The sequence below is a fragment of the Euprymna scolopes genome, chromosome 22, assembly GCF_053919585.1.
Source record: "Euprymna scolopes isolate OS-2025 chromosome 22, ASM5391958v1, whole genome shotgun sequence".
Taxonomy (NCBI): Eukaryota; Metazoa; Mollusca; class Cephalopoda; order Sepiida; family Sepiolidae; genus Euprymna; species Euprymna scolopes.
The window spans coordinates 37660753-37679679 of record NC_136503.1 but is presented as its reverse complement, the minus strand read 5'-3'; the positions used below and the strand labels follow the sequence as shown (position 1 = coordinate 37679679).

The 18927-nt window shown below is 33.4% G+C and overlaps 1 protein-coding gene across 1 annotated transcript in view; it reads left to right on the top strand.

The window, feature by feature from the left end:
• Positions 1-18927, top strand: part of LOC145243975 (ubiquitin-like modifier-activating enzyme ATG7) — a 93453-nt gene that overhangs the window by 29895 nt on the left and 44631 nt on the right. Inside the window, exons 7-9 of the mRNA XM_080107110.1 lie at positions 6176-6313; positions 13151-13239; positions 16972-17093. Coding sequence (XP_079963236.1) covers positions 6176-6313; positions 13151-13239; positions 16972-17093 — 349 coding nt within the window. The remainder of the gene's footprint in view (positions 1-6175; positions 6314-13150; positions 13240-16971; positions 17094-18927) is intronic.

The window sequence follows — 18927 nt, the reverse complement described above, 5'->3', positions numbered from 1 at the left end:
TAAAACCACCAAGCGCCAACACGTCGATTCGGATAGTTCAGATAATGAACTACATCAAAAATCCTCAAAATTTATTGTATTGGAATCCACCAAAGAAACCAAAATAACTGACTTATCACCGTTTATTATACATAAAATTATATCGGCATATATTACCCAAAAAAATGTAAAAACTTTAAAAAATAAAACCCTACTGGTGGAAGTGGAAAGAGAAAAATATGCCACTTTTCTCCTAGGAATGAAAACTTTCCACAACATAAATATCAAAACTTATCCACACAAGAATCTGAATACATCCAAAGGTGTAGTAAAATCGAAAGACCTCTCAATGTGCGCTACTGAAGAGATAACAAAAGAACTTAAAAACCAAGGAGTAATAAACGTTAAAAGAATTACAATAAAAAAAAAGAATCGGACTATACATACGAACACTTACATTATGCAGTTTGATAGACCCACTATCCCAAAAGAAATCAAAATTGGGTTCAACATTGAAAAGTTGAACTCTTTATACCAAACCCGCTTCGGTGCTTTAAATGCCAGAAGTTTGGGCACCATAAGGATGCATGTAGGGGACGAGCAGTGTGCAGCAGATGTGGCCAGAGAGATCCAGATCACACTGTCAATGACTGCAATCTTGATTGCAAATGTGCAAATTGTGGAGAAAGCCATCCTGCTTATGCTAGAGCATGCAGAATCTGGAAGAAAGAAACATACCAAAAACATCTCCTTCCTCGAAGCCAGGAAAATAGTAGATGGATACATGAAGGAAAAGACGTGCTCTCAAGTCACCTCAAGTTGTCTATCATCCAACATCACTAACCAAGACTCCAAATACGAAATGCAGATGCTGAAAAAGACAAAACTAAGGAAAAACAAAATCAGTTAAAAGAAAGACCACACAGGTCACCAATACATCTTCCCCATGGTGAAAAAAAACACACTTGAGAAACAAACAAAAAATACATCTACCAAAAAACAAAATAATATGAAGAAATTACCACAAACAGAAGCCACTACTACTACAAATAGATTTACGGAATTAGAAGATATGGAAACTGAAGTTACTCCTCAAACCAAAAAAATCATCATGAATTACAAGATAATCCAATGGAATTGCTGTGGATTGAAGGCAAATTACAATGAAATTTTATTGTTGCCAACCAAATTTAATCCTTTGGTTATTTGTCTCCAAGAAACCTTCCTTAAGAATGAGGACAATTTGAATAGAAAACACTATCAACAATATAACTACATTTATAATACAGGACTTAATAATACTGTAACCCTTTTCCCCCTCCCATTGCAAAATCCAATCATATTCTGCAAGGCAGAGAACAAAAATGACAAAATCCACTATAAAACAACCAAACCAAAAGCTACGAACTAACGATTGAAAATACAAGGAGCTTCTAGAATAAAAATCTCATATAAAATAACTGGATACAACATCGAATACTATTCCCAAAATAACTGGATTCGGCATTAAATAACCCACAAAAGGTTGATATGTTGTTAAAAAAAGCAGACATAACAGTAAGCAGTCAAGAGTAGTCAAAAGAGCAGGAGTCGTGAACATTGCATAACGCTTGTTGATTGCTTTTTGTTTTGTTTCTTTTATTTCCCAGACAGGGCTCAACTTTAAGAATCTTAAAGAGGTTATGATTATAAATATTAATAATTATTTTTATACCTTATGAAAATATAAGAGCTAAAATAAAAGTCAACCAAATCTTTGTCTTATACGAGCCTGACCATTAGCTGGTGAAAACAGGAGCTGGAATAACAAAGAATCTGATTGGATAACCAACAAATGTAAATCAAAATACATGCATTAGCCTGACAAGTCCTCAAGAGGATGAAATGCAGAAAATTTGCATATTGAGCACTGTTGAATACAGACAACAATATTTAAAATAATATATCTCCTTATAAAATTTTATGTAAATACATGAAATAATAATTATATATATGTAGGCCAATTTTTATTTCACATAAATGTACTTTATATGTCTGACAGTGTTCTTAGATAGATTTTGTATTGGGATGCCCTCAATAAGTAATCAAAAAATCCGATTAAAGAAGGACCAAACTTAACGATTTTATACAGCTTAACATCACAAGTACGTTTGAGAAGTTTTGTCATCGCGCAAGGAGGGTCTGGCATATAAAATCAATGGTAGGTTCTTTTGATAAAACAGGAGCACATTCGAAATTAATGTTTTTCTTTAGAGGACAATTGAACGATGATACTTAACTTTTGCGTTTTAAACTTTCATTCAATCACCTAACCAAATAATTTTATAAAATCAATTATAGGTTCTCTACAGTGCAATGTAGATTACAATGTATTGTGAACTAATTCACTGTGAGTAGGTATGTAAGATTCCTCCCAGTGAACTGCAGTGGGTCCCCGACTAAAATAGATGATCAATCGATTTGATTGACAAAGGGGTGATTTGGATGACAAGGAATATATTGGAAGTGTGGAGCATTCGTTGATCATCATCAACGTCAGGTTTCGTCTATATACTAGTGATGGGACTATTCCAATATTTTTCCTGATTCCGATACAATTATCAATTCTGATTCTTTATAAATCTCTGAATATTTAACTATAGAGTTATTATTTTCCTCGATTTCTGTAAAAAAACACCTGTTAAATATGCAGATATTTTCCTAAACATGAAATTATACATGTGGAGGACAATCTATAGATTTTAGCTTTACTGTTATTTTAAAATCAATAATTATTATTTTATTATTTATTGCCAGCAATGGAAGATTTTTCTTTAAATAAAATAAAAAAGACAAAAGAATCATTTTGGCATCGGAAAATAGGCACCAATTTTCCCGATACCCCCAAATTTGTCGATCTTTCCGATTCCTGATTCCGATTAATCGTTACAACACTACTATATACATATATATAACTACTTAATTTACTCACATAAAATTAATATACGAAAGTATAGATTTATGCGTAAACTTTAAGTATTTACTTCAAAAGTGCTCAATACGTAGGTAGAGCTAGTTAGTAAGTTATAAAATGTATATGGCAATTAAGCTACACTGAATATTCCGTGTTTCATCCACTCTAAGCGCATAAGCCTGAAGAGTCCTAGAGTGGATGAAACGCGGAATATTCAGCGTAGCTTAATCGCCATATACATTTTATAACTTACTAACTATATATATATATATATATAGAGAGAGAGAGAGAAAATAAAAAGGAACAAACCGTATTATGTGTTCATCAACGTTTCGTCTTTATTTCGAGACTTCCTCTGGATGAAATAAAAACGAAACGTTGATGAACACATAATACGGTTTGTTCCTTTTTATTTTCTCTATTTTGTCGGAATACTATTTCCATTATTTTCATCATATATATATATATATATATATATATATATATATATATATATATATAATATAGACTGTTAGATTTTCTAAGTGAGACTCAAGTAACACGACAAAACAAGCATGACTTATGTACCAATTCTTTTATTTTCATACCATATTATTGGTGCATTTAGCTACGATTTATTTTTTTAATTCCTTAGTCCAGTTCTGCTAATACTGCTAATACAAAACATTTTTAAATAATCACCTATAAATGAAGAATCAGCAACTTTTAACTTGAAGAATATAATAGAAATTGTCTACCTTAAGTTTGAAAATATGCAAACAGTTAAGAACTAAAATAAATGTATCATGGACAACAGCAGGAAGGTACAACTCTTGTATAAATATGATGCCCTATATTGTAATTTCGTCCAATGTAATCTCGGACTTTCTTCAGGTGTACAATCTTCTACAATTATGTAGAAGAAAATGTGGAGGGTATAAAATGCAAGTTCATAACACCAAATACGGAGTTACAGTATATACAAAGAATGCATTTATTTACGAACAATGTAGAAACAACATGAGAGCATGTGTATGGGTGTACACATAGGAGCAGACATAAACTGGAAATGTTTGTTGTGTGTAAAGTTCTGATGAGTTGTGAATGCGTGTGTACCAAGTGTTTGGATGTTCGTTGGTGTTGTTGTAGACGTGTGTACTTTGAGAAAAGATGTGATGATTGTAAGTTGATTGTAGTATTGCCGTCTTACCTTAAAACGAAGGTTACACCTGTCGAGGCAAATGAAATGTACATCTGATAACATCAGAGCAGTCATTCCCAACGTGGGGCGCATGGCAATATTTTGGTGGGGCATGGGCAGGACGTGCACCCTTGGGCTTACTATACCAAAGACTATAGGGCAATTTGAGAATGAGTTATTTTTTTCATTATTATTATTATATTAACAGTGAATTGTTTCATAGTGAATTAAGGGGAGCGTCCGGCCGTGTATGTGTGTGCGATATGTATATATATGCAAGAAGTAGTAGTAGTAGTAGTTCTGCTACTACTATTACTACTACTACTGTTGCTACTAATATCACAAAGGGGAGGCATCAGGGCATCAGGATTTTAGAAATGCCTAGGTGGGGTATGGCCCAAAATAGGTTGGGAACCACCGCATCAGAGGTTCAGGTGAAAGAGAAAGATAACGGAAGCAAAAAGAAGAATGAGAAACAGGAAGTAGAGACACCACCTGTTGGACAATTTGAAAACTAAGACTAGGGCAATTAACCATTGTGTCATTGATGAATGTTCGTGTGCATGTCTGCACGACAATACTCCCCGCCAGATAGCTGGAAGCTAAGAAAATAAGAGATTGCAACAGGAAAGGGTATCAAATAAAGAGTTTGAAGCCTGTGTACCTGTGTGGAAAGGTCACAAAACGACTGTTATGAATTAAGTAAGTGCAAGTGATTTGTGGTCGTAGACTGCATTGTGTTGCCGAATCTAGGAAGCGTGTGCAAGTGGCCTGCACAAGTGATTTGCATAGCAGGTTTTGTGGAGTGTATATGCTGGATCAAAGTTTGTTACGCACAGGCACAAGTGTGTTTGCAGGAAAAATGAATCCGTTCCGTTGAAGTACATTGTTCAAATGATTGGTGTAACCAGTGGGTCGGTTGGATCATTGACACCTATGAATTCCAGGAATTTACAGTGCTTGGTGAATGTCTTTGTAGGTTTTGCTTGCCGTGTTTGTTGATGGAAAGGGTATATATGCCATAAGGTGTTACTTTGCGTGCCTGAAGTTGTGGGGGTGTCTTTACCCCTATGCGTTGGTTGCTTTATTGTCGCTTGTACTCTTCCAAATTGATGTTGAAAGCTGGAAGTTGAAACCGTGTGAGAGTTGTTATTTGTAGTTTTTGGTGGGCTTGTTGTCACTCATTCTCCATGACGGTATGGAAAGCTGAAATATTTTTTTTCTACTAATGCACATATGGCGAAAATATATAGACATCGGGGAAAGTTAAAGTTTGTGGCACATAATTAAAATACGTGATGGAATGTTAAATTCTGGTGTTTTAGACGTAAGTTGAAATTAGAAATTGTTATTTTGTTTTTGTGATTGTTATTGTTCTGTGCGCATATGGCGAAAAAAAATATGGCAGACGTTACATGAGAACTGTAGTATGTGGCTAAAACAAAGACGGGTGCGAGGGTGGGATGTGTTTGTCATCACGGAAATCATGACGAACGTGTACATATTTTTGGTTATATTTGGTAACAAAACGAGAGAACAATTGGAATGCCCATTTTGATATTTTAGATGCAGGTCAGAGGATAAAATCGAAAATTGGAGATTATCATTTCTGTTTGACCTCTGCATTGGTAGGTCACCAATCTTGTGGAGGGTATAAAATTCAAGTTTACAAATCTGACCTGAAAATGAGACAACGAATACCGAGTTACAATATATACAAAGAATACGTCTATTTACAAACAATGTAAAAATAACATGAGAGCGTGTGATTACGCCTGTCAAAGCGAATGGAGAGGTTCAAGAGAAAGAGATAGATAACAGAAGTGAAAAGAAGAATGCGAAACAGGAAGTAGAGATGCCACCTGTTGGATAATTCGAAAACTAAAACAAGGGCAATTAACCGTTGCATCATTGATAAATGTTTGTGTGCATGTGTGCATGACACATAGTATTTGGATATTTAAAAAAGAATTTTATTACAATTTTTGGTCGCTAAGTCATCGGGTTTTTAAACTTGAACATGCCTATATTAAAATCTAAAACTTAACTTTTTGTTTTTCCAGTTGAAATACTTGTTAGAATCATATGACCAATTCCAAAGTGCTTCCACTTCTTATCAGACTCACTTTCTGATAAAAGAAACTGATGATACCTTTACCATACATAATGTCAGTGAAACAGAAAATCTCCTCCAGGATAAGGTGAGTATCATTTTAAGCTTGTGTTAATTCTTATCTATCACTAATGGAGATTAGGTATCTGTCTGTCTGAAGCTAAACTTGTACTGTTACTTCTATTGTACTATCTTTTAATCCTATGTTCAAAAATAGGGGGGGTAATAGTGTAGTATCTGTTCTGTTGTCATGATACCATCCTCTCAGGCATTACCTCCTTCTTTGTCTGGTGCTAACAGATTGGGTTGTCTGAAAATACTGGCATCCTGATCTAAAATGCATAAGACATTGATGTTATTGTTTCCCACCCCTTTTCCCATTGCAAAACTCAATCATGTTCTGCAAAGTCAAAAACATACATAAACAATTTTCCCCTACAAAACAACTAAACCAAACATTATGAATAAATATTTGAAGAAATAAAAAAAAACTTGAAACATAATTTTTTTTTCTTAAATGACCGGATTTGGCATTGAATAAACCAAAAAGGATTGATATGCTGTAAAACAAAACAACCAAACCAAGCGTCCTTCTTTAAGGAGAGTATAGTGTAGTATATGTTCATCATGATGCCATTTTCTCAAGCATTACCTCCCAAGAGGACGGGTAGCTTCTTATATTTTTGTTTGTCATACTATCATTTTTTTTCTTTTCTTTTTTTTTTCTTTTTTCTTTTTTTTTAAAGTGAGATGTACTGTAATATCAGTTCTGTTGTCATAGGTTCATCTTGTAAGATATTTCCATCTCCTTTAGGGAAAGGTAGTGTAGTATCTGTGGTCATTATACTGTCCTTCCAGGCATTACCTCTTTTTTTTTTTGGTGGGAGAGAGGTATAATGTATCTGTTCTATTGTCATGAGACCATTCTCCCAAGCATTATCTCTTTTTTCATACTATCCTACCAGGTTAGCAAAAATAACCCATTTTTTTTTTTTTTTTTACCTGTAATCTGAAGTAATATAGTTTTCAGGGTTATAAGTTCTCTACTTTTTAGTGGGATATTACTGTTTTGTAATCCAGAAAAAGTGGAATACCACCGTTGAATTATAAAAAAGCCAAATCGTTATTAGTTTAATGTCCTTATTTTTTTCCTATTTGACTCTATTCTATTTCTCTTTTTTTTTCTCTCTCTCTCATTTTATTTTTTATTTTTATTTTTTCTTTCTCATATTTTGTCTTGCTTTGTTTCCCATCTTTTTAGAAAATGTTAATTTTGTTTCCCATCTTTCTAGAAAATGTTAATTTTGCCATACTTTAAATGATTTCTAAGTAAGAGAGGTAGAAGGCTTTTGTTTCACTGTTGAATGTCTTTCTACCTTCAGTCAATACTTTCAGTATGGAAAAAATGGAAAAAAAAAAGAAGAGTATTAATAGATTAACATCTTTCAATAAATCACACACCCATATAAGATAAAAAAAAAACAAGATTCTACTTTTTAGGCGATTACGAGTGAATACTTTTTTTTTCAAATAAATCTAACATTATTATACATGAATTTTTTTTTTTTATATGGGAGTTACCACTTATCAACGTCCAAAGGCCACTCGAGGATAAAGGTTAATAAGTGTACAGTAGTCACCGAGGTAAGAGTGTATTAATAGTTAGTGGTGAAAATGGGGTGGGTCTCTACAAGGACTTGTTTACATTGGACTTGAAGACGACCATAAATTTGCTATACCTTGCAAAACTATCCATTCCCTCAGAGAACGTCATATCCCAAGCTAGATTCTAGATATATGGGTACATGTGGCATCATGTCTTTTATGTGTTGGTAGGGAGAAGAGGAGGAGGGGCAAGGATTTGAAACTCTTCCAATTTTTCTAAATATCTTATTAAAGCATTTATACATTTTTAAATATTTCAGTAACGCCAATAAATTTAAAACAATAAAAAAAAAGATGTTAAAACCGCTGCGAATGAAAGACATTTTTTAAGACATGGCAATATTGCAATAATCAAGATTATAAATTAATTCGATATTCCCTCAAAGTGCATCATATCCTAAGCTAGATTCTAGATATCTGGGTACATATAATATATACTAGCAGGCCATCCGACGTTGCCTGGTCATAAGATATGCTTAAATATGATATTTTAATCCATGCAGATTACATATTTATTATTATAGAGACAATTCTCTATCGATTATTATATTGAATCTAATAGCGAGATCAAAACTTAAAAAATATATATATGACTTGGGTGCCATTAGCTAGAATCAAAACCAAAACATACAACTCTCTACCCTCATACTTTAGCCTCTGAGCCACGTCCATATGCATATATTTATATATAATTCCAGGTTAATATTTTCCAGAGGTAAAGTAACCAATGAAGTTTTAATGAGGTTAATACAAAAGTGCTCGATACTGAAGTAGGACAAAATATACTTTTTTATTTGCTTTATATTAGCATTAATATGTCACTAAGTCCATAGTAAGCTTTTGTATAAGCAATATTGCCTGAAGAGGTCTCTAGTTACTTGTAACTGGCTGACTGAAACATGCTCACGAATGTGTAGCGACATATAAATGCTTATGTAAAACAAATAAAAAGTATATATATATATATATAAACTCGAGTAACTAATGGGGGAAGTTTACTAGTCAAATGCCGTTGTAAGCTTCAGTCCAATATAAGTATTAATGTTTATATTTATCCCAACCAAAAATAAAAAAGCTTGATACTCCAGTAAGGAGTAGAGCTTAATATAAGCACAACCAAAGACTGCAAACCGGAGATTTACATGTAACAATTTATTTTTCGACAGAATACCTCCAATACCCTTCTTTATTGGAGGTATTCTGTCAAAAAATAAATGTTTATATGTAAATCTCTAGTTTGCAGTCTTTGGTTATGTTTACGATATATGTATATACACACAGTTCACCTGTCATCCCCTTTTTTAAAAGATGGACTCTACCGATCGAAGACAAGATTTAGGTAAACAAGGAAGGACGCCCAGACGGTTCAGAGTTTCATAATTATATAGATATAAATGTTCTTGGGAAAGAAAAAATACAAAGCGTAATTCAGTTTTGAATTTTTTAGATGAGGTATGAATATTTGTATTGTTTTGATTGTTCAGACAATTATTGACAATCAGCATGATATAAGGATTCAGCTTTTTTTTTTTTTTTTTACTCAGTGGTCACCACTTATCAAGGCCAGGAAGCCACTCAGGGTTATTGCAAGTACATTACATTAGTGTGGAGATTTGATGAAGTGTTTACTTAAGGGGGCGGTTCATTAGGAATTTGTTAATGTTGGACTTGAACACATCCAAGTTGTAGTCAGGTGGGAAGCAGGCAGACGGAACAGAGTTCCACAGGCATGCAGTTCTAAGAAAGAAGCTTTGTTGATAGAATCCACATTTTGATTTAGGCACAGATAAAGAGTGGGGGAATTTTTCATAGTGGATTCAGCTAGACAGGTGTTTTTCGTGAAAGATTGGCGAGGGGGGACCAGAGATTGGAGTTCAGACGAGCACCTGCCATGGAAATAACGATAAAACAAGGATAGGCTTGCAATGTCTCTTTTGTGGGAGAGAGGTTGCAGGGTAGAGAAAAATTGAATCATAAGAAAGTCTTAAGAAGCACCCTAGTGACTTCTGAAAATTGAACTTTCTTTATAATTTACGGACACGCCCTCAAGCCCACAGTTCGATTTATTACAATACAGAGCTAACCCTTTTTCCTTAGTTGAAAAAAAAAGTATAGTTTTGCACCCAATGAAGGTCGTAGGTTTCAACAACTGAAACGTTGTGACAATAACACCCAAGATGAGAATAATTGTCCAAACAATCAAAACAATGCAAACAATGTGTAATTATCAAGCATTCAAAAAATTAAATTTGATGCCTGGGGAAAATCTTGTTGGAAGAGAGGAAATGTGAATTATAGAATCAAATTGACACTTACCAGCATAAATGGCTGCAAATAGTCTATAGGAAAATTATTGTTTGAATTAAGCAATATCTATATAATAAACCAGCAGGCTGCCTGGCGTCGCCCAGTCGTACAATATGTATAAATATTTTAATTAATTCAGAATTCTTATTATAAACAGAAATACCCTAGATAATAAATTCCTTTTAAAAAAATAAAAAAATGGAAAAAAAAACTGAGACAATGTGCATACGAGTATTATGTTTTTTTTCTAAACACTTCTTGTAAGTAAAAAAAAAAAAAAAAATACTCTGAGATCAAAACCTAAAAACAGTGAGTCAAGTATGATAATCATTAGGCCAGCTTGACACGATCTTTAAAAAGTGTTTTCAAACCTACTTATTCTTAACTTATTCTTAATCTGTAATGTGAATGATTCACGCATGCGCATTCATAAAACAGTTGACAAACAGATAAAAGTCTGATGATTTTTCAATTTTGACCTCTTAGCAGCCCTTTTTTCTGGATGAAAACCGATTAAAACATTTTCCACATGTCTGACTGAATATCCTGTATACCAAATTTCAAACCTGTAGATTAAAATTCTTTGTGGTTGAGAAGTGTCCTTACACACACACACACATTTTCACTTTTATAGATATATAGATTATCACTCATGGATTAACAGCCAACCAGAACCCAGAAAATGAACTCGCCCATCTTCGCATAATGGAACATCCTAGTTTGCTTACAAAATAACTTTCTTAGCACTGACTCCTAAATTCAATGGAAGTTATGACTAAGGAACTTAGATAGAATTTGTTTAGAGACAATATAATATAATCATTGTGGCTATCTATGTCTGAATATTGTACGTGAATAAACGTATATATATATTTGGGGGGATAAAAATGCTTTTGTGTTAATTATAAATAACAAAGATTCAGTTAGACAAAGATTCCTGAAAAAATTTCTTTTCAAAAGGAAGCCACATGTTTTGATTGGTCAATCAGCTGTGGTTTAGCATAATAAAAGATGGAAATTTTCAGGAGACACTATTATTCTATTTTATATTTAATATTGATCGATCATGTTTCAAAGTGATTTCCAGTGTTGGAAGAAAATTTGTCCCCTATGAACTATTCCATCTTTTTAGTGTTAGCTACGCGAGAGACTCTCATTTGATTACCATCCATGGCATTCTATACAGCGGGCCACTTTATGTCAGCTGGTTACAGTTGAAGTTTTTTTTTTTTATGATTGAAATGTTGTCAGGACGAGGTGCTTTAAAAGATAAATAAATGAAAATACATTATGTGGATTATATTTTTTCCCAAACATCTTAATTATCTATTTCTTTTATTTAATACTTATCAAATTCCATAACAAAAATATTTTCATTGATTTATCTTTCAACACTTATCCTCAAGTAATAGGTCAGAATGTTATTCTCTTTATTTTCAAACATAGTTGATTTAATTTACTTTCAAAATTTCTGAAAAAAAAAAAAAAAAAAATTTTCTCAATTTGTCTTCAATTGTACTTCTCAGCTGCACCATGAAGTGGCCTGCAGTATAGAACATCATGTTACAGTCTACATGGTACTAAAACTTTAACAACCTTGTGTGATTGTTTGACATTCTCTGAAAAAAGATGGTGGGAGGAATGGAATAGAGAGGAAGGAGTTGCAGTAGCAGTCACAGTGTAATGTAAAGCTAGTAAGAGGATGACACGAAGATGAAAATATTTGATCTCCCAAATTGCATCCCAAGATCATTCGTAGACATTTATGCTGATGACACTACCATCTATGGCAACACTTCAAAGGCTGTAAATGACCAAGTTCTCTTTGATTCCCTCTCCTCTGATCTTGAGCATGTGATGCAATGGGGAAAGAGGTGGCTGTTTAATTTTAATGCATCTAAAACCAAGCTTCTATCTTTACATCATCAACACTCTGATCCTCATCTGACATCAATTGAAATGAATGGCTCTCGTCTTGGGGAGGCTCCATGTTTTACTCTTGATCTGAAATGGAACACGCACATCAAATCCGTTGCCAAGGTCACTGGAAAAATGGCAGGATCATTCTACCGCTCCGGAAGATATCTCACTGCTGATGCAATTTTCTATCTGTATAAGAGCCAAGTACGTCCTAGGATGGAGTACTGCTGCCACATCTGGGCCGGAGCTGCTAGAAGCATTTTATCCTGCCTTGACAGAGTTCAAAATAAACTTTGTAGCCTAGTAGGGGATACCCTTTTTGCTTCCCTGCAACCTTTTTCCCACAGAAGAGACGTTGTGAGCCTGTCTCTGCTTTACTATTATTTTCATGACAAGTGCTCATCTAAGCTCCAATCTATGGTCCCCTCACTTGCCAAACTTTCACAAAAAAGACTCATCTAACTGAAACCATTGTCAATAATTTCCCCCAATTTTTATCTGTGCCTAAATCAAAACGTAGATTCCATGAACAAGCTTCTTTCTTAGAACTGCATGTCTGTGAAACTCTTCCATTTCCCTGCTTTCCAGCTGACTACAATATGGTTGTCTTCAAGTCCAACGTGAACAAGTTCTTCATGAGCTGCCCCCTCAATTAATCCAATTTACTGAATTTCCATTACTAACGATTACTATATTGTCCAATTGACTACCATACACTCATTAACCCTTATCCTCGAGTTGCCCCCGGGCCTTAATAAGTGGTGTGTCCTTTGTAAGAAAAAAAAAAAGGAGGGGGTGTCTTTACTTGGAACTTATTTGGCCATTTAAAGCATGGATAACATGTTCCTTCTACATTTCATTAATTACCAGTAAATAAATGTACTTTCTTTTAAAATATCTATTCATCTTCACAATCAGTTTAGGTCACTAAATGTATGCACTAATGTGTGATGTACCGATGTTGACCAAATAAATTTTGTAATCAAATAAATTTTATTGCTTTTCTATGTTTTTTTTTTGTTTTTTTTTTCAGATTATTTTTGCTTTCTTTGATCCTTGTTCTTCTGATGACTTTCCTGGTTGGCCACTTCGTAATTATCTCTACCTCATTTCCTATACATGGTAAGTAAAATCTTACAAGAAATAATAATATGCGATAAATATATTCAAAGTGACTTCTACTGTTACTTGGTAGGAATTGTGTTTTGAGCTCAAGCGTCAGAGGGGGATACTGGGTGGTAGTTATGCAAACCATATGATTTTTGTGTGAGGCTCTCTCAACTGGTGGGATTTTAACCAGAACAGGCATGTGTCTGGTAGCTGATGTAGCAAGAAGGGCTGACTATCTCTCCCTCACATGCATAAAAACTTGACCTATTTTCTGTTCCTTTCCTTTTAAATAAATATTATTTTAAAAAAATAAATAAATAACCAGTGTTAGCATGTTTGATCAACAGATGATAAAAACAACCTGAGTTCACAAATGATGAAAACAGCACATGTATTTGAATGAAATATACACGTTCAAAAGTGGCTATGTAAACACCCTCCATGTATATCCTTGCCTTCTACTCTTTCATCCACCTCTCACTTGTGCCTGTGCTATTTTGACTCTTCTCCCCTACCTGATTCTCTCTCCTCTGATCTTGAGCATGTGGTACAATGGGGAAAGGAGTGGCTGGTTACTTTTAATGCATCTAAAACCAAGCTTCTCTCTTTACATCATCAACATTCTGATCCACATCTGGCATCAATTGAAATGAATGGCTCTCGTCTTCAGGAGGCCTCAAGTTTTGACAAACTTCTGGGCTTGGCAATTACTCCTGATCTTAAATGGAACACGTACATCAAATCTGTTGCCAGGGCCGCTGAAAAATGGTGGGATCTTTCTATCGATCCAGTAGATATCTCACTGCTGATGCAATTCTCTATCTATATAAGAGCCAGGTACGTCCAAGGATGGAATACTGTTGCTACATCTGGGCAGGAGCTGCTAGAAAGAACTTGTCCTGCCTTGATAGAGTTCAAAATAGACTTTGTAGCCTCGTAGGAGATGTCCTTTTCTCTTCCTTGCAACCTCTATCTCACAGAAGAGATGTTGCGAGCTTGTCTCTGATGTATCGTTATTTTCATGGAAAGTGTTCGACTGAGCTTCAGTCTATGGTCCCCCCTCGCAAAACTTTCGCAAGAAACACTCGTCTAGCTGAAAACACTATCAATATTTCCCCCCACTCTTTATCTGTGCCTAAACCTAAACGTAGATTCCATGAACAAAGCTGTTTTCTTAGAACTGCATGCCTGTGGAATTGTCTTCCGTTTTCCTGCTTTCCGGCTGAGTACAATATGGTTGTCTTCAAGTCTAATGTAAATAAGTTCTTGATGAGCCGTTCCATATGAGTTAACAAATTTGCCGAATTTTCATTACTAATGATTACTATATTTTCCAATTTCTACTGTACACTCTTTAACCCTTATCCTTGAGTGGCCTCTTGGCCTTGATAATGTGGTGATTCCTGTGTAAAAAAAAAAAAGAAAAAACCTCCTATATCTGTATGCATCAATACATCATCCTAACTTAAAACATGCCTTCTATCTTGAAAAAGTTTGAATAAATTTTTTAAATCAAATATTGATCTCTCCACGCGTCTTCATGTTGATTTTATCGCATATAAATGTTTAGTTTTTTTGCTTCTTTTTGATTTTGCGTTTTGTCAGGTTTTCATCCTTTTAAGAGTCTACCAAGCATGTGTACGCAGTGTGATGATGTGTGGAAGTGAAACCTGGGCAGTGAGGGTTGAGGACATGCGTTGCATGGAGAAGAATGATATGAGAATAATACAATGGATGTATAATGTGAATCTTAAAGACAAGGTTAGATCTGATGACCTCAGAGGAAAATCAGATCTCAATAGTTTAGGAAGATGTGTGCAGAACAAGAAACTTCAATCATGCGGCAATGTTGGAAGAATAGATGAGAATTCTTGGATTAGTAAATATAGAATAGTTTAGGCAGCAGGTTCAGTTCTAAGAAAACCTGGGAGGCAGTGATAAAAATTGACTTTAGGGATAAACAAAGACCTTGCCAAAGATAGCAAGTCGAATTGACAGGGAAAGGTTAAGTAATCCAATTTACCAAATTTACACTACTAACAATTTCTATGATATTGTCCCATTGACTACTGTACACTTTTAACCTTTATCCTCGAGTAGCCTCTGGGCCTTGATAAGTGGTGATTCCTATGTACAAAAAAATTGAAAAAAAAACATGGGATAAATTTTCTTTTTATCTCATGAACTATCTTTAGTATAAAATCATAAATAACTGTAATTAGTAAAGAAAAATAAAATAGTAACTTTTTTTACCTCGTTCAAAATAGTAGTCATTTACACTCTTTGATCCAGAACCTGACCCAAGACTGTATCAGCTTCTTATGATGACTTATAGTAAGCAACCAGAAAAGTTGCCAGAAAAATGAAACGTTGCCAGACGATAAATTCAAAATGCTGAAAACAAAACTTTAACACAAGGAGATAAGATTTACTGTGAATTTAATTAAGTGAAAGAATTTTTTTTTCAAGAAAAGTATATTAAAAATGTTTCCAAAAATGTTCCAAAGAAGTAAAAAAAAATTTTTCTTTTGTTATTAAGAAACAAAAACAGGGAAACTATTATGAATGAAAATCAAGTTTGTTTTTTGTTTTTTTTCATGGAAATAACTATGATCAAAAACAACTTTGTTTGTTTTCAAGAATAATATCTGATGAACGATTTTATTTTCCTGTTAACGAAAACATCTACTGACAGCTGATTGGCTAATCACGTTGGCTTTTTTCCAGCAGCTTACCATAAACTGCCAGAAGATGCCAATGCAATCTTGAGTCAGATTCTGGATCAGTATCAATTTTTTCACACACTCTCTCACTAAAAAACCGTAGGCAAATTAATATACAATGCCTATCTCGTTTATACACATGCAAATTTACATAGTCAAAACAAACATAGTCATTCAATTTCTACTTACAAACAAAACAACTTTTTTTTCACCCAGAACATTTTCTGAAACTTTAAATTCTCAATCTTTACCAACCCTTTTATTTTTCATTGTCTTAGCAAGTTGCCAATAAAAAAAGAATCATTTTTGTATGAGTAGATTTTGTCAATACTGGTAACCCCAAATGTGGTTGTGGTGATATCAGGTCAGGCCATCTGAAGATACTGACATCCAGACCTAAAATGTACCAAACATGTTGATGTTATCGTTTTTTTCTTTTCTCCTTCACTTTGCAAAACTCAACCATGTTCAGCAAAGTCATAAGCAAAAAAAAAAATTTTCTCTACAAAACAAACGACCAAACTTAACATCATAAATAAATATTTTAAGATATAAAGAACTTGAAACATAAAAACTTTTGCCAAAATGATTGAACCCGAAGAGGGTTGATATGCCGTAAAGCAACTAAACTAAACACTACAAATAAATATTTGAAGATATGAAAAACTTGAAGCACAAAATTTTTTTTTTCCCCCTAAATTACTGGATTCAACATAAAATAACCCGAAAAGGTTGATATGCTATAAAATAAAACAACCAAACCAAACACCATGAATAAATATTTTAAGATATAAACAACTTGAAGCATAAAACTTTTTAAAAAATTATTGGATTCAGTATCAAATAGCACGAAAAAAGGGTTGATATGCCACAAAACCACCGAACCAAACCAGAATTACTCAGGAGTTTTATTTCAAGAAGCGCTAACGTTTATACTTTTTTTCCTTTTATGATATATATTGTAAGAATTCGTATGATGATTTTTAACTTATGATTTTATTAATTGGATTGTCTGTTTCAGGGGTGACCGCCTTAGTGAAGTTGATATTATTTGCTTTAAAGATAGAATGAAGAGTGGAGTGCGTAGTATTGCTCACAGTCTTATCCTTACATTAAAACTTCCTTCTGTAAAGGGAACAACAGGTAAGAATTTACAAGGTTTTATCTGCTTTAATGCTATCCATCAGTTTTATTTTTTGGTGTTTATTTATCATACCTCTTTGCATGTCTTTTAATTTGATCAATAATCCTGTCTGAACTTTTAATGAAAAAAAGAAAAAAAAAAAAATATATATATATATATATATATATATATATATATATATATACACATATATATATATATATATATGAGAAAGGAAATTAAAACTGTAAGTTGAACTTTACAATCAAAATTTATTGTTTGACAAAAAACAATTTACAAAGTCCTTATTCCACGAAGTTTCAAAGAATGCTATTCTTATTATTCTTCTCATCAGAGGACATTAAGAAATCAGCAAATTATATTTGTAGCAATGCTAGAATTTTCTAGTTTAGGCAATAAGTGAAACCGCAATTTATTGTAGGTATAGATTGCCAAATAAAAAAATGTAAAAATATTGGATATGTAAAAAACTCATATAAAAACGGTTTTTATATTAATTGAAAGGTTGAATGAGAATTCAATGTGTATATATATATATATATATGAGCTGAGTACTGTATATGGATGACTATATATATATATATATATATAGATGACTATATATATATATATGTTATGAGAAAAATAGAAAAAACCGAATGAAATTATTAAAAAATCAACGTTTCGTCCCTATTTCAGAGGACATCTTCAGGATAATTGAAATAAAAAAATAAAAATGTAAGAAAAGAAAAAGTCATAGATCGTGCGAAAAAGACATTTCTTGAATCCTACCCATGTCGGGAAGGACAAACATATGTGTGCGTATGGGAAGGTTGGGTTGTTCGATGTCTATATATACACTTTTAAAAATGCGTTAAAATAAATATGTACATTATTTTTTTTTTTTCTTCTGTAAACATTTATTTTGTTGAAATATTTAAGGAAAAACGGTTTAGCCAGGATCTGTTTTGATATTTTGTTCTTTGATTATTATTTTCCCTATGCTAAGGGTTAAATGGTAGAAGCCTTTTCTTTGCGTAATAGTATTAGTATTCAATATTAGTGCTGATTCTAAAAGTCTTCTTTTAGCTCTATCTATCACGTATTTAATAATTTTTGCTTGATCTAAATTAAATGAGTGATCGTGTTCTGCACAAGGGCAAAAGAGTGCATTTAGGGCGTTACCATTCCTTATATCTCTTCTGTGCTCGTTAAGTCTTAATTTCAATTTTTGCTGTGTTTCACTTATGTACGCTTGTTGACAGTTGTTACATGGGATGGAATATATACCTGCATCGGATGTGAGGGTTTTGGGAGAGTGCTTGGTAGTTTTTAATGTCTGTTTTATGGTTGAGGAAGTTGTTTGTATCAAGTGAAAACCAAGTCTATTAAGAGTGTCGTAGATTTTTGTATTTTTGGTGTGGGTGGGAATGAAAAGATGTCTGTTTAATAGTGAAGTATTTGTTTTATTTTTCTGTGTGTTTATGTTATAGTGTATTTTCGTAGCTTTTTTCTTTGCATAAGAAATGAAATAGGATGGATACTAGTTTTCTTAAAACATTCGTAATATATTGAAATTCATCATTAAGATATTGGGGACTGCATATTCTAAAGGCACGCAAGAAAAAACCAATAATCATGCCCATCTTTATTTTATCATTGTGGTGCGAGTCGTAATGAATATAGTCGTTTTTATGTGTGGTCTTTCTATGTACTTTGAAACTCAGATCGGTTTCTGATCTGATGAGGAGTATGTCTAGAAAAGCTAGGGAGTGGTCTTGTTCGGATTCATGTGTAAATTTTATAGATGGTTCCACTGAATTTAATTTATTTCTAATTTGTTCTATTTGTGTG